This window comes from Neltuma alba, unplaced genomic scaffold (assembly GCF_004799145.2).
Source record: "Neltuma alba isolate B1F8T4 unplaced genomic scaffold, ASM479914v2 tig00001702_pilon, whole genome shotgun sequence".
NCBI classification, from domain to species: domain Eukaryota; kingdom Viridiplantae; phylum Streptophyta; class Magnoliopsida; order Fabales; family Fabaceae; genus Neltuma; species Neltuma alba.
In genome coordinates this window covers 1,910-14,669 of record NW_021632574.1, presented here as the reverse complement: position 1 = coordinate 14,669, position 12,760 = coordinate 1,910, and the positions used below count along the sequence as shown (strand labels likewise).

At 33.5% G+C, this 12,760-nt stretch overlaps 2 protein-coding genes, 1 long non-coding RNA gene and 1 pseudogene across 3 annotated transcripts; all 4 read left to right on the top strand.

Moving 5' to 3' along the window:
* The first annotated feature begins 4,794 nt into the window (after positions 1-4,794).
* On the top strand, positions 4,795-5,097 carry LOC114761567 (putative disease resistance RPP13-like protein 1). The gene has a single exon (XM_028950969.1). The coding sequence runs from the start codon at positions 4,795-4,797 to the stop codon at positions 5,095-5,097; it is 303 nt and encodes a 100-aa protein (XP_028806802.1).
* Positions 5,098-5,158: 61 nt separating this feature from the next.
* On the top strand, positions 5,159-6,399 carry LOC114761560 (putative disease resistance RPP13-like protein 1; annotated as a pseudogene).
* A 122-nt stretch (positions 6,400-6,521) lies between these two features.
* Positions 6,522-7,631, top strand: LOC114761550 (putative disease resistance RPP13-like protein 1). The gene has a single exon (XM_028950948.1). It carries the CDS (start codon positions 6,522-6,524, stop codon positions 7,629-7,631), a length of 1,110 nt encoding a protein of 369 aa, XP_028806781.1.
* A 1,595-nt stretch (positions 7,632-9,226) lies between these two features.
* On the top strand, positions 9,227-11,514 carry LOC114761525 (uncharacterized). Its single transcript, XR_003742162.1, has 6 exons — positions 9,227-9,301; positions 9,431-9,492; positions 10,008-10,192; positions 10,530-10,588; positions 10,706-10,814; positions 11,494-11,514. It is a non-coding gene; the product is annotated as an uncharacterized LOC114761525 (long non-coding RNA).
* The last annotated feature ends 1,246 nt before the right edge of the window (positions 11,515-12,760 follow it).

Here is a 12,760-nt window from a genome sequence, read left to right as displayed (position 1 = left end):
TCAGTGATGGAGATAAGTTAGTCTTCTTGCATTTTGTTCCTCTATTTTGGATTTAATGTTCATATTTGTGCTGGGCTGTGAAATTTTTGGTTTGTTGTTGCTGTTATGAAATTTATTAAGGCTGAAACGGTGGATTAATATGCTTGGTGATCTTGTTTAATTATTACTGCATAGAAGGTGTTCGTAAAAATGTTTAGGAGAAAGGTTTGCTCAAAAGTCATGATTTGTCTATTGAGCCAAGATGCTTGTTCGGTGGATTAGTTTGAATGCTTACATGATGTTTAATGGATTGAGTGATTGATGACGATGGTGATCTATGGGTTGTGAGGTGAGTAGTTTGAAGATTATTCTTGCAACTATGATAGTAGATTTGCATTGGGTGCTCATCAAAACTGATGAGCACTCAATACTCATCAGATCTGGACTGTCCAAATCTGATTTGGACGATCCATATTTAATTTTTTTTATTTTTTTAAAATAATTATTTTAATAGGTATAGGATAAAAAATAAAGATAATCTCTTAACTATCATTCTTTAAAAATATAATTTTTTTCTATTTTAAAATATTAAATCTGGACCGTCTAGATTAGATTTGGACGGCCTAGATTGCTCATTAGGTGATGAGCACCGGGTGCTCATCACCTGATGAGCACTGAATGCGGATGCTGATGATGGTATACAAGTAACGGAATAATTGAAGTTCAACATAAAACATTTGATTTGGCATTTAAGGACCAAGTTAAATTTCTCTCATGTCCTTTGGGTTTAAATTGACGAGGATGATATGTTGAGAAAAGTAGATTGTGAGTTGACATTGTTCCATGGTGAAAATGGTATCCAATAAGGTAAATCTTATGAGATAAATTTAAAAGTGTAATGCCCATCCTATAAAAGTTATTAGAATTTGGGAATCAAAATAGTGAGTTCTAATTGTTAGAATTTTTTTTTTTTTGGTTTTAAATGGTTCTTGAAGATTTATTTATTTATCAAGTTATTATGAAAACTTTTATATAAATTTTAACTTGAGTAGTAATATTTTGTTTTTGGGCTTTAGGGGATTGAGGAAAGTTCCTAATTCAAACATAATTAAATTTAAGTATTATTTTGGGAACTTCCTAGGTCAGTGAATAGCATCGCATTATTATAGTTTTTAAAAAAAAGTTTTTATAACTTTTTATTAATTTATTTAAACTATCATTTTCTTTACTAAATAGTTTATTCAGGTGGTTTAATTTAAATTTTATCATTTTTCAATCTTAATTACTTAATGTCTTAATGTTTTATTCCTTAGAGAAATACTTTTGCTTCTTATGTTGAATAAATTGCCACTTGTAATATGTTAATCTACAGTTTGTAATTAATAAAAGTTTATGCTTGGGATTTGAGAAGGAGTTTTGAAAATATTATTTTAGAACATTCATGCTGGGATCATTTGTTACAAAATATTCTTTAAAGGATTCCATTATTAGAAATATATCTATATATTTCCTCTGTTAGTTAGTGATAATGTGATCTTATGCATGCTTGTGCATTTTTTTAGAGGACCACATATAGAACGCTGATCACTAACAGCAGAATTGTTAGTCCTTGGTGTGCCATGGAAATCTCGAGCTTGCTTGATATTCATGGGCATCGTTCCTATGCTTGTTTCGTGGCTTCGGCTATGCTCGTTTCGTGGTTTTGGCTATGCTTGATTTGTTACTTACCCTCATGGACTGTGTGTCCATGCTTGTAGTTGTGGCTTCGAGTCGCACTTGTTATCCCGTTCTGTTGAGGTCCTAAGAAAAGACTAGATCTAAAGAAAATAAAATCAAATAAGGTTTTATATCATTTTCGTGTATCAAGTTGTCCTATTATGAATTTGGATTTGATTTAATTATTTAGTGAGCTCGAGTATATACTTATCTTTTTCATTTAGGATTGTATAATGTGGAAATTTTAGTTCTTGCCATGCTATCTTTCAAAGTTAAATTTATTTTATTCAGTTCTTAATATTTTATTAAATATGATAAAGGGATGCTATTTACTGGTAGATTATTTAGGCTTCAGATAGCATCACAGACCTTGTACCTCCAGTTGAGCAGTGAAGAACCTCATTAAAGATCCAAAACTTGTGAATCTATTTTGAGTAGTTGTTAACTAATGTAAACTTAAGAGTAAACTTATGTATTTAATTTTATAGTTAGATGCTCCACGAAATCTATACTTAGATCCTAGTCTTTTGGGATAAATTAGTATGTAATTATACATACTTGTGCTGGGAGCAGAGCTCTAAATACTGTTCTAAACTTGCAAGTCATTGTTGAACTTTCAGGAAGTCCGATGTACTGGGGAGACTATGCCAAAATTTTTACAAATGGTTTTATATTTGGGATGATATGATTTGTATATAGTAGAGGTATTTTTTAGGGTTAGCAAGATATCTTTGCCTGTTAACTAATTGTTTATGCAAGGGTAAGCTTGGGAATGGAGACTTCTCATATTCCCTACTAGTTACCTCCAAAAAGTAGGGTGTGGCACTGGACCTCTGAAATTTTTGCACAGCCATACCACAGCATGACAACTACCTATGCTTGGGGAAAAAAAATTAGGTGAGGCTAGTTCATTTTATTAAATTACCATCAGAAGTTGTATTTAGCAGAAATGGCACAACGTGATGAATTAAAGTTTGAATCTCTATTGGGAGAGGTGTCCAATAATGCCTAAAGCAAAAAAAAAAAATTATTACGGTTTATGATATAAATTACACTCTTAATCTACAACTTGTAGACCGGGGGATGTCTTTAAATTTTATTGATGTTGATCAAACAAACCGATAATGAGTGGTTTAATGATTCAAAAAGATTATACATAAAAATACATAACTTTTTTATAATTAATAATTTGGTGTATTTAATAAACTGTTAGGTTACAATACTATATTTTATTATTTTTATTTTTATTTTCAAATAAATTATTCTTTTTTTACCATACCTGAAAATATTATTAGCGTTTGAAAAGATTGTAAAGGATAGAGTAGAATGAAGTGAAACGGCATTTGAAAAAATTGGGTCATTGAAAATGTTGCCGAGAATTCAATGGGTCCAAGGGTTTAAGATTTTTCTTCCCAACAAGGCCAAAAAATATATAAGGACAAAAATTTTTTTTTTATAGCCAAAAATTTAGGTGAGTTGTCTCCTAGGGGCTCATCAGAGCCAAGATATCTCTCCAAGTTCAGAGAGCAATTATAAAGGTACTTATAGATCACCCACAAACAAGGTCCTCACATCGGCAGCGAGATTCGAAGTCACAACTTTATAGGTTATGAGTTGATTCCTTATCAATTGGACCAACTCTTATTAGTAAGGAGAAAATTATTTGATCCAAAATCATGTGCCTTCAAAGTTGGTACCCCTCCTAGGCCCGTTTCTCTTAGACTCTTTAAATAGATTAAAAATATACTTTTGTTTTTAAATAAACCTTTATAATAAATGGAGAAAAAAGGTGAAAGAGAATATGTGAAAAAAATGTGATAAGAGAAAGTATAGCAAATGAGAGAGAATAAATAATAAAGGATAGGATGAAAAAATACATTAAATGTTAAGACAAATCCAAATTAGAGCTTATAAATGAATCATATTCTTCCTCATGTTTGAAATTTATAAATAGAAACTGAGGGAGTATTTAATAGTCTCGGTACGAAGGAAGATGTGGCCTCCGAGGTATAGCCATCACCTTCTATGTTTTCTTTATTATCTCAGGATACGGCTAGTGCTGCTCTGCAAATACACAAAAGAATCGTTCTGCAACTGAGCCACCTTTTATTTTCAGCATAAGCTTAAAAAAATTCTATCAGATCACTGTAACATCAGCTATGTTATATAGTAGTAAATGTTGGGCTCTAAAGGAAAAATAAGAGTATAAAGTTGTGGTATCAGAAATGAGGATATTAAAATGGATGTGTAATTATACAAGAAAGATAAGATTCAAAATAAAAATATCAAAACAAGAGTACATGGTGGTTTTGTCATGTGCAGAGAAGTCCATTAGAGGGCGCAACCTTTTGGTTAATAACCTATCTAAAGGTTTGGTTGTTAATAGAAAATAACGGTGTCACCTGATTCGTTTAGCTGACCATTATGGAAAGTACATGTCCTTCTTATCTCCCTTATTTATCCTCTTCTATCTTTTTGACTGTTTGGTCTTTGTCGTCCCCCGCTCCAAAACAATTATGGGGTTCCAACCAAACATCTCCATGTCAGGATTATGACTTGATATTTTATTTACAGATGCGTTAAAAATATATTACATTTTTGGATGAAAAATGGGGGAAAAATAGGAGAAAAAGAGTACTAGGAGGGGAAAACTCAAAAAAAAAAAAACATTTCTTTTTACTATTTTTGGAATTTTCCCACTTAGTATAATTTCCTCTATGTTTTTCTTTCCATCCAAACTAAGAATAATGACCAATAGTTGACATAGGAACTAGAGAATTAATTTGTAAAGATTAAAAAAAATATTTAAATTAGTTATTTATAAAAAAATGTAAGGTGATTTTTTTAAAATGCCCTTTTAAATTATTTGTTTCACCACTACATGAATGAAACTCCCTTGACATAGAATCAATTATTTTTTTTGGCCTGCTGACATGTATATAATCAATATCGTAGGTATAAAAATTACAACTCTTCATGTAATGGCCTTTTTCTTCAAATAGTTATCCCTCCTCATTATTGCTATACTTATCAGACTCATCTTCTCCCTCTCAAATTATCTCACACCTCATTATCTTTGAGTTCTTCCCCCAGAAAAGCATGGACGCCGCAGTGGTGGGAGCAGTGCTTTCTCCTACCATCCAAACCATACTAGACTGTATAACCTCAAGTAAGTTCCGAGATTTTGTTAAGGACAGAGAGCTAAATGTTCGACTCTTGGATGAGCTGAAGATAACTCTCATTATGCTTGATGCTATTCTCATTAATGCTGAAGAGAAGCAGATCACTAGTCCTGCAGTGAAGAGATGGCTTGAAGAGTTGAAAGATGCCATTGATGATGCAGAAGATTTGTTGGATGAAATCAACACTGACTCTCTCAGATACCAGGTGGAAAGATTCTGAGGAAGTTTCTGACAAGTCGATCTCCTTCTTTTCTTCTTCTGGTGGAGGAATGTACTGGGAAATGAACCAGAAGCTTAAAGAAATACACCAAAGGCTTAGCCACTCTGCTGAACAAAAAGATATCCTTCATTTGCAAAGTGTTAGACGGAGGGCACATAAAAAGACTACGACTTCACTAGTAAATGAGTCTGTTGTAGTTTGTAGAGAGGATGATAAGGAGAAACTGTTGAGCATGCTTGGGTGTGATGAAAATGAAGAGGGTAATAATATAAGAGTGATCGCTAGCTGGGGCATCGGTGGGGTTGGTAAAACAACCCTTGCTCAACTGCTTTATAATGATGAGAAAGTGCAGCAATATTTTGATTTGAAGGCTTGGACATGTGTTTCAGAAGATTTCAATGTTTTTGAGGTGACCAAGAATATTTTAGAATCTATCACTTCAAAAGATCATAATGGCAAAAATCCAGAAATTCTTCAAGTTGAACTGAGAAATAGCTTGAGGGGCAAAATTTTTTTGATTGTAATGGATGATCTGTGGAATGATAGATATAGTGATTGGGATGATCTAGTTGCTCCTTTCCGCAATGGAAAAAAAGGGGAGCAAGATCATCGTAACAACTCGCCAACAAAGAATTGATGAAAATTACACATACATTTCCTGCGTTTAAGTTGTCAACTCTTTCTAATGAAAATTGTTAGTGTTTACTAGCCAAGCATGCACTTAAAAAGGAAGATCTTAACAAGCATCTAGAGCTAGAAGCAATCGGAAGGAAAATTGCAAGAAAATGTTGTGGGCTACCGATTGCTTCCACATCAATTGGAGGTCTTTTGCGTTCAAAAGTGGATGAAAAGGAATGGTATAGAATTCTAAACAGTAATATGTGGGACTTGCCAAGAGAAGATGTTCTACCTGCTTTGCATTTGAGTTATGTTTATCTTCCACCACATTCAAAGAAATGTTTTGCTTATTGCTCCATTTTCCCAAAAGATCACTTATTGGATGGAAAGCAATTGGTCTTGTTATGGATGGCTGAAGGTTTTGTGCAACAATACTCCCAATTGGAGATAGAATCAGATAACTGCTTTAATGAATTACTATCTAGATCATTTATTCATCAGCATGAAGATGATCCAGAAAAGTTTATCATACATGATCTCATCATCGATTTAGCGAAGTTTGTGTCTGGCAACATTTTATCTGGTTCGAAGGTGATAAAATCCCAACAACTGCTGGTCGCCATATATCATATCCCAAACAAGGATACGATGGCTCGAAAATGTTCAAGAGCTTTTATCACCTAAGTTCTTTGAGGACTTTCCTACCGCAACAAACTTGGCCATTTATAGAATCATGTGTCTTGAGCAAAAAGGTCTCACATGATTTGCTGCCAAAACTGACACGTCTAAGGGTATTGTCTTTGTCCATGTATTCCAATATCACCGAGTTGCCTGATTCAATTGGCAATTTGAAACATCTGCGGTATCTTGATCTATCCTATACTAAAATCACAAGGTTGCCTGATGCCACCTTTAAACTTTGTAATTTGCAGACTTTGCTTTTATCATACTGTAAGTCTTTCAGTGAATTGCCTAAGAGTATAGAAAAGCTTGTCAACCTACGTCACCTGGATATCACCGGCACTGCTTTGAAGGAGATGCCAACACAGATTACCAAACTACAAAATCTTCATAGTTTGAGTACTTTTATGGTGAGCAAACAATCGGATGGATTGAAAAACAAGGAGTTAATAAAGCTACCTCATCTAGAAGGCAAGCTTTCAATTTTGAAGTTACAAAATGTTGTTGATCCCATGGATGCTTTCGAGGCAAAGTTGAAGAGAAGAGAGAAAATTGAGGAGTTAGTGTTGGAGTGGGATAGTGATGATTCTCAAGACTCACCAACAGTGAAAAATATACTCAACATGTTTCATCCTTCAGCAAAGTTACAGAGATTGACCATCAACCGTTATGGTGGTACTAGCTTTCCAAATTGGGTGGGAGATTCTTCATTTACCAATATCACCTTTTTATGCGTGAGCAATTGCAAAGGTTGTTTATCCCTTCCACCTTTTGGGCAATTACCTTCTCTTAAAGAGCTTTCAATTCAAGGAATGGCTTCTGTAAAGCTAGTTGGGCATGAGTTCTATTGCAATCAAGCAGGCTCCTCTTCATTTCATCCATTTCCATCATGGGAAGTTCTAAAATTTGAAGATATGCGGGCTTGGGAGCAATGGAGGATACCATTTAAAGGTGAGGGTATCGAATTTCCCTTTCCTAGTCTCAAACATTTGTACTTGTATAATTGTCCTCAGTTGAAGGGAGACATGCCCGACAATCTTCCATCACTGAGAAAGGTCGATATACTAAACTGCAATCATTTGGAAGCCAAATCATCAGCATTGAAAGGGATTGCTTGCATTCAAAAATTAAACATTAACCAAGGGGAAAAGGACTTGTTGAGGGCCATTGAAAATTTTTCTCTAGACTCATTGAAACGTCTTAGAATTACTGATTGTTCCAGCTTGCAGTCTTAGTCTAGAATGATATCGGCTTGTCACTGCCTTCAAAAATTGTATCTCAAAAGCATCCCATCTTTAGAGTCCTTCCCAATTCATGGTTTGCCCACTTCATTGCAGCGACTTAGAATTAAAGATTGCAGTAAATTAGAATTCCCGCCTCAGGAATCTTGGCAAAACTACACCAGACTTGAAGTTTTGCTGATTAAAAATAGTTGCGATTCATTGACATTCTTTCCATTAGGTAGTTTTCCCAAGCTTAAAATTCTGGTAGTTGAAGGTTGTCATAATCTGGAAACATTTACACAAGTTGAGGGGTCTTCTCCTACCTTAGAATCCCTTGTTCTATCTGATCGTAAGCAACTCAGATCAATGTCACAAGTACAAAATGAATCCCTCACTGCCCTTGAGTACTTTTCTCTTTCTCAGCTTCCGAATTTGGAATCACTGCCTCAATGTGGTTTGCCTTCTAACTTGCGATCATTTGTTATAGTTGACTGTGAGCGACTATCTCCCGTCCCTCTTAAAAAATGGGGTTTCCAAAAGTTGACATATCTCTCAGGACTTCAGGTCAAAGGTGATGGAAGTGAAAAGACTCTCTGTAACTTACTGAAGTATCAATTATTGCCCACTTCTTTCGTGAGAATCGACATCTGTGATTTCTCCAATCTTAAGTTTTTATATGGACAAGGGCTTCGACACCTTACTTGTTTAGAAGAGCTCTATATCTCTGAGTGTCCAGAGCTTGAATCCTTGCCAGAAGACGAGCTGCCATCCTCTCTTTTGGAGCTCAATATCTTAGGCTGTCCTAAACTACGTAAAAGATATGACTTTAAAAAAGGACGACACTTCTCCGAGATTGCCCATATTCCTACCTTACAAATAGATGGCATATATTATGATCCTTGGGAAGCGCCACAGGGTGAGCTCTCTAAAATTTCGACGCAATTAAAATGTCGACATGTGTTATTTTGAAGATTGGCAAGATTATTCATAAGCATGCATACTTTCAATATTATCTAGCTCAGTATAATGCACTTCTCGTCTTTCATATAAAATCCAAATTTTTGAATTAGTCTAGTCCTTTTTATGAGATCTGGTTTGGGATTGTCTGATTGTCAGATGCATTTTTGCCAAATTTACCCCTAGTTAATTCTATTTTTTTTCTACATTCTTTTTCATTGTTTTCTCACTATTTCTCTCCCCATCTAGCCCCTTGTGAGGGCACATTTGGGGGAAAAAAACATTTTTCACATATTTATTATTTTCAACTAATATTAACTTATTTTTTAAACCACACAATTCGGTTAATTGCCGGAGTTAGTATTAGACTTGTATGCGATGAAGTGTGACATGAAACCATGCATAATTAGCTTTTAACATTTGGGCGTCATTTTATAATGATTGGTATCTAGTATGTTCTGCTTTCTTATATTTTTAATGTGATGAGAGTTTTATATATTTACACACACATATTCTGATTTTATATAATCACTATATTAACCGTGATGGAAGCTAAAGCTTGACTTTATAATTTTTTGTCTTTTCATGGACATTTCTTTTTAATGAGCAACTTGTTCGAAACTTTGATGAACAGAACGTACTCGGCTTTCAAGGGGAGAAGGTGAGGGAATCAACAAAACTCGGGAGCTTCCAAATAAAAGAGCTCTATTGGAAGCAAAAAGCGTGTAAGAAGCTAATACAGTTGTTCATGCCAAGCAGTAGTTTGTGTTACATGGTGTTTTATGTTTAGTTTTGTAAAATTATATCTACAAGTATTTAAATCGTTATCTTATACTTTGCTCTGATGATAACAGGTTGAGAAAAATGAAAGGAGATAAGGATGATTTGCTGCTATTTTGGTAGAGATTAAGGGTTGGTAAGATAACTAATAATCATTCCTCATAGTGTTGTAATTTTGAGTTGATTGTTTATTTAATTATTGAGCGCCCCGCTATCTCCCTCTCAATATAAAAATGTGATTTTTCATCAGTGTTTTGTTTTATACAGGAAGTTCAAGGGGGAAAAAACTTTAAAGGGTGATCGGTTGAGAGTCTTATAATTGATTTTAATAAAAAATCAGAGCTCTGTTCTTTCTTCTTTTACATTTTTTTACGAAATGTTTTTTCAATTTCAAAGAATTTTTTTTACATACCCTTGACTTGAGAAAGTAAAACGTGCCCTCATTTTTAATTACAATATTGAATCAGCTTCATGCCAATGTATATCTTTAAAGCTTCACATTCCCAGTATATATAAGATTCTATTTGGAACCCCAGCCTCTATGCATTGGGGTCTCATCTTTCTACCTTCTGAGTGAACAGATATATCTTATTTTTATATTCATGCATTATTTACAAAGCACAATAAGTGTGATTTCGTTTCTTTTTTCAGGTTGCAGATTTTTGAAAAGCTTTGTGGAACAATTCAAACTCTGAAAGCACCGAAAGATTTTGAAGACCATCAAGACAAAGTGCCATCAAATAATCCTCTGCTTCAGATTCTCTGTTTTCCTATCATCAAAATGCTGTCATCTTCTGTTTTCTTCATCTTTGGGAGTTGATTCATGAGAAGCTCACGTGAGTATCAGCTTTTTTATCTCAAAGAATTTCGTTTTTCAGAGGTCAAGGCTTCAATCAATTTATAGTTAGTTTAATAAACTTTTGTGGATGGGTTTACTAAAGGCTTGAGTTTCTTTTTTCTCTCTCTGTTTATTTTAATTGTATTACTGCTTAAAACATTCTATATATTGCGATCTTATCTTCCTAGTCTTTTTAGTTGCTCGGTATTAAAGAGATTGATTGATCAAATTCATTGGATCGCAATTTTTCCTGTTTGCCAATAGATTTCAAAGACTGAAAAGATTTAGAATTATTCTTTCTTTATTTGACTCAATTTAATACAATTATTATGCAGGCATAATGAGATGTGCGGCATGGAGCCTGATATATGAATCATGTACACTTGTCACATAGGTAGGTAGGCATGTACACTTGAGGTTGCTTTCATTTTAAGTGACAAAACCAGAATGTTATTGACTTTCATTTGTTAAAACTAATCACCTTTCAGTTATTGTGATTGAAAACTTTCAGGTGTTGTTGAGTTTACTCTAATATTGTGTAATTCGGTGAATCATGTCAAAATAGTTGATCAGATTGCTGTGTTTTGAAGAAAGAGTTATATGAGAAGCAAGGAAGGCAGGTAAAAAAGCTTATTCAATGGTCACGATTTTGCCTCATCATTAATATAATATCTAAAGGAACCACTTTAGCTAATTCATGAGCTATGGTTAATAAAAAATATTAGTTGTCACTATTTCGGTTTGTTACCATAAAAGAAGCATTGCTTTTTGGTCATTCAATCATATTATATGTTGGATAGAAAATTTGATTTCTAGTGTTCTGCTTCTTCAGGTTTCAACATTAAGTGGCTTATGCGTATTATGCAATTAACAATTGTCATGAGGCATAATTGAATTTCCTCCTCAATGGCTTTTTCACTTTAGTAACAATAACGAAACAAATTAAGGTATGATATCTAGATTTAGCATTACTGAGTCTAACGTTTTAATTGACACTCTTTTAAGTTACTCTTGACAACAATTTGCACTCAATAATTTGCTACTTCTAACTTTTAGATACTCATTTTAATATATAAGATAGTGTCTTAGAATGAATCTAATATTTTCGTATTTGAAGGTAAATAAGTAAATTTCATCTAGACGAATCTCATTGTTTAATTTACCGATTCCAATAAAATATTTAGTTGTTAGCAAATTGGTTATTAGTTTTGATTAAAACAAATGATTTTAAAATTTTTCAACTTAGAACTGATATTTTGAAAAATTGAATCCTCATTGACTGATATGCTTTTATTGCAGAATCAGGGAGCAAAGCATTATTATTGACAATGACATCAAAGAGAAAATTAGTCACTGGATCAATAAATAAAAGAAATACAAGAGGAGGAATCTCATCAGTGTTCGTTCCAGATTAATTGTATGCTTCCTGAGTATCACGTTGAAATTTGAGTATGAGTTCTTAAGAGTGTTTTCCCTATCTAGCTATTCAAGAGCAACCTATGCAGATAACTACTGTTTACTTAAGCTGTATTGGCTCGGGCGTGAGCTTTAGATGCAAATTATGAGTAAGTTATGTAAAAATTTTAGAGTTGTGACTTGTAAGATTTGTAGTTAAGCTCTCTTTGTGAAACTTACTGGTATTGTGATTGGATTTTTATGGTGGGCAAATCTCTTGAGTATTTTTCAAGAGGACCAGACATAGATCAAGGGACCGAATCAAGATAATTCTCATGGTGCCTTATTTTTTCTTTCTTTATCTCTAATTTATCAACTAACTATATTTAATTTCTTGTTTAATCTCTCAGATAAACACTATTAACGTCTTTTAAATTTAATTTAATCAAATCATTATATGAAGCTTCTAGTAAACAGAAATATTAGTTGTAAGTAGCCTATGTTATTTCAACAAATAATTTTTTTGGTAGCTTGCAGCGGACTAAAAATCCATAAAAAAGGAATTTCGTAAAATTATGTCTACTATCAGCTTCATATTCTCATATATTCTATTATCATTATGGTGATTTGTTTTTAGCACATGATTTTGTGAGTTTGTGAAAAACTCATGTCCCACATTAGAGATTTTTCTCTTGGGATCTTTGAGCTCGAAACTTGGCTAGTTAAATTGAAGTTGTACCGAGGTAAGGTGCGAAGGCCTGAACAGCAAAATCTGCGACTTCATGTATGTCGACATTATCCGCCTGTTGTAGTGATTTAAATTTCATTTGATGTGTTATTATACTCCGGTCCTTAATATAGGACCAAATTGTTAAGTTAGTTGATCCTAACTATAAGCCCCATTTATTATATTTATCAATTTTTTCTAAATTACCGTTATGGATATTCCCTCAACCATAATCAAGTAGAAGGGAAAAAGGAGTATTAAAAAGGATGATTATGATATTTAGGAAAAACGTGTCATATTTACAATTACTAACTTACCTAATTTCTTTATCTAATCAAACTAGTTAAATAAGTCTTATATTAAAGGATCAGAAGAGTATTACTTTGAGCCATACGTGTCAAGCTCACTCCCAAACTCATTATCTGTACCCAACGAATATCTACT

What these genes read in the sequence shown, in the direction of transcription:
- LOC114761550 (XM_028950948.1), top strand. Translation starts at nt 6,522, where the DNA reads ATGTATTCCAATATCACCGAGTTGCCTGATTCAATTGGCAATTTGAAA.
- LOC114761567 (XM_028950969.1), top strand. Translation starts at nt 4,795, where the DNA reads ATGGACGCCGCAGTGGTGGGAGCAGTGCTTTCTCCTACCATCCAAACC.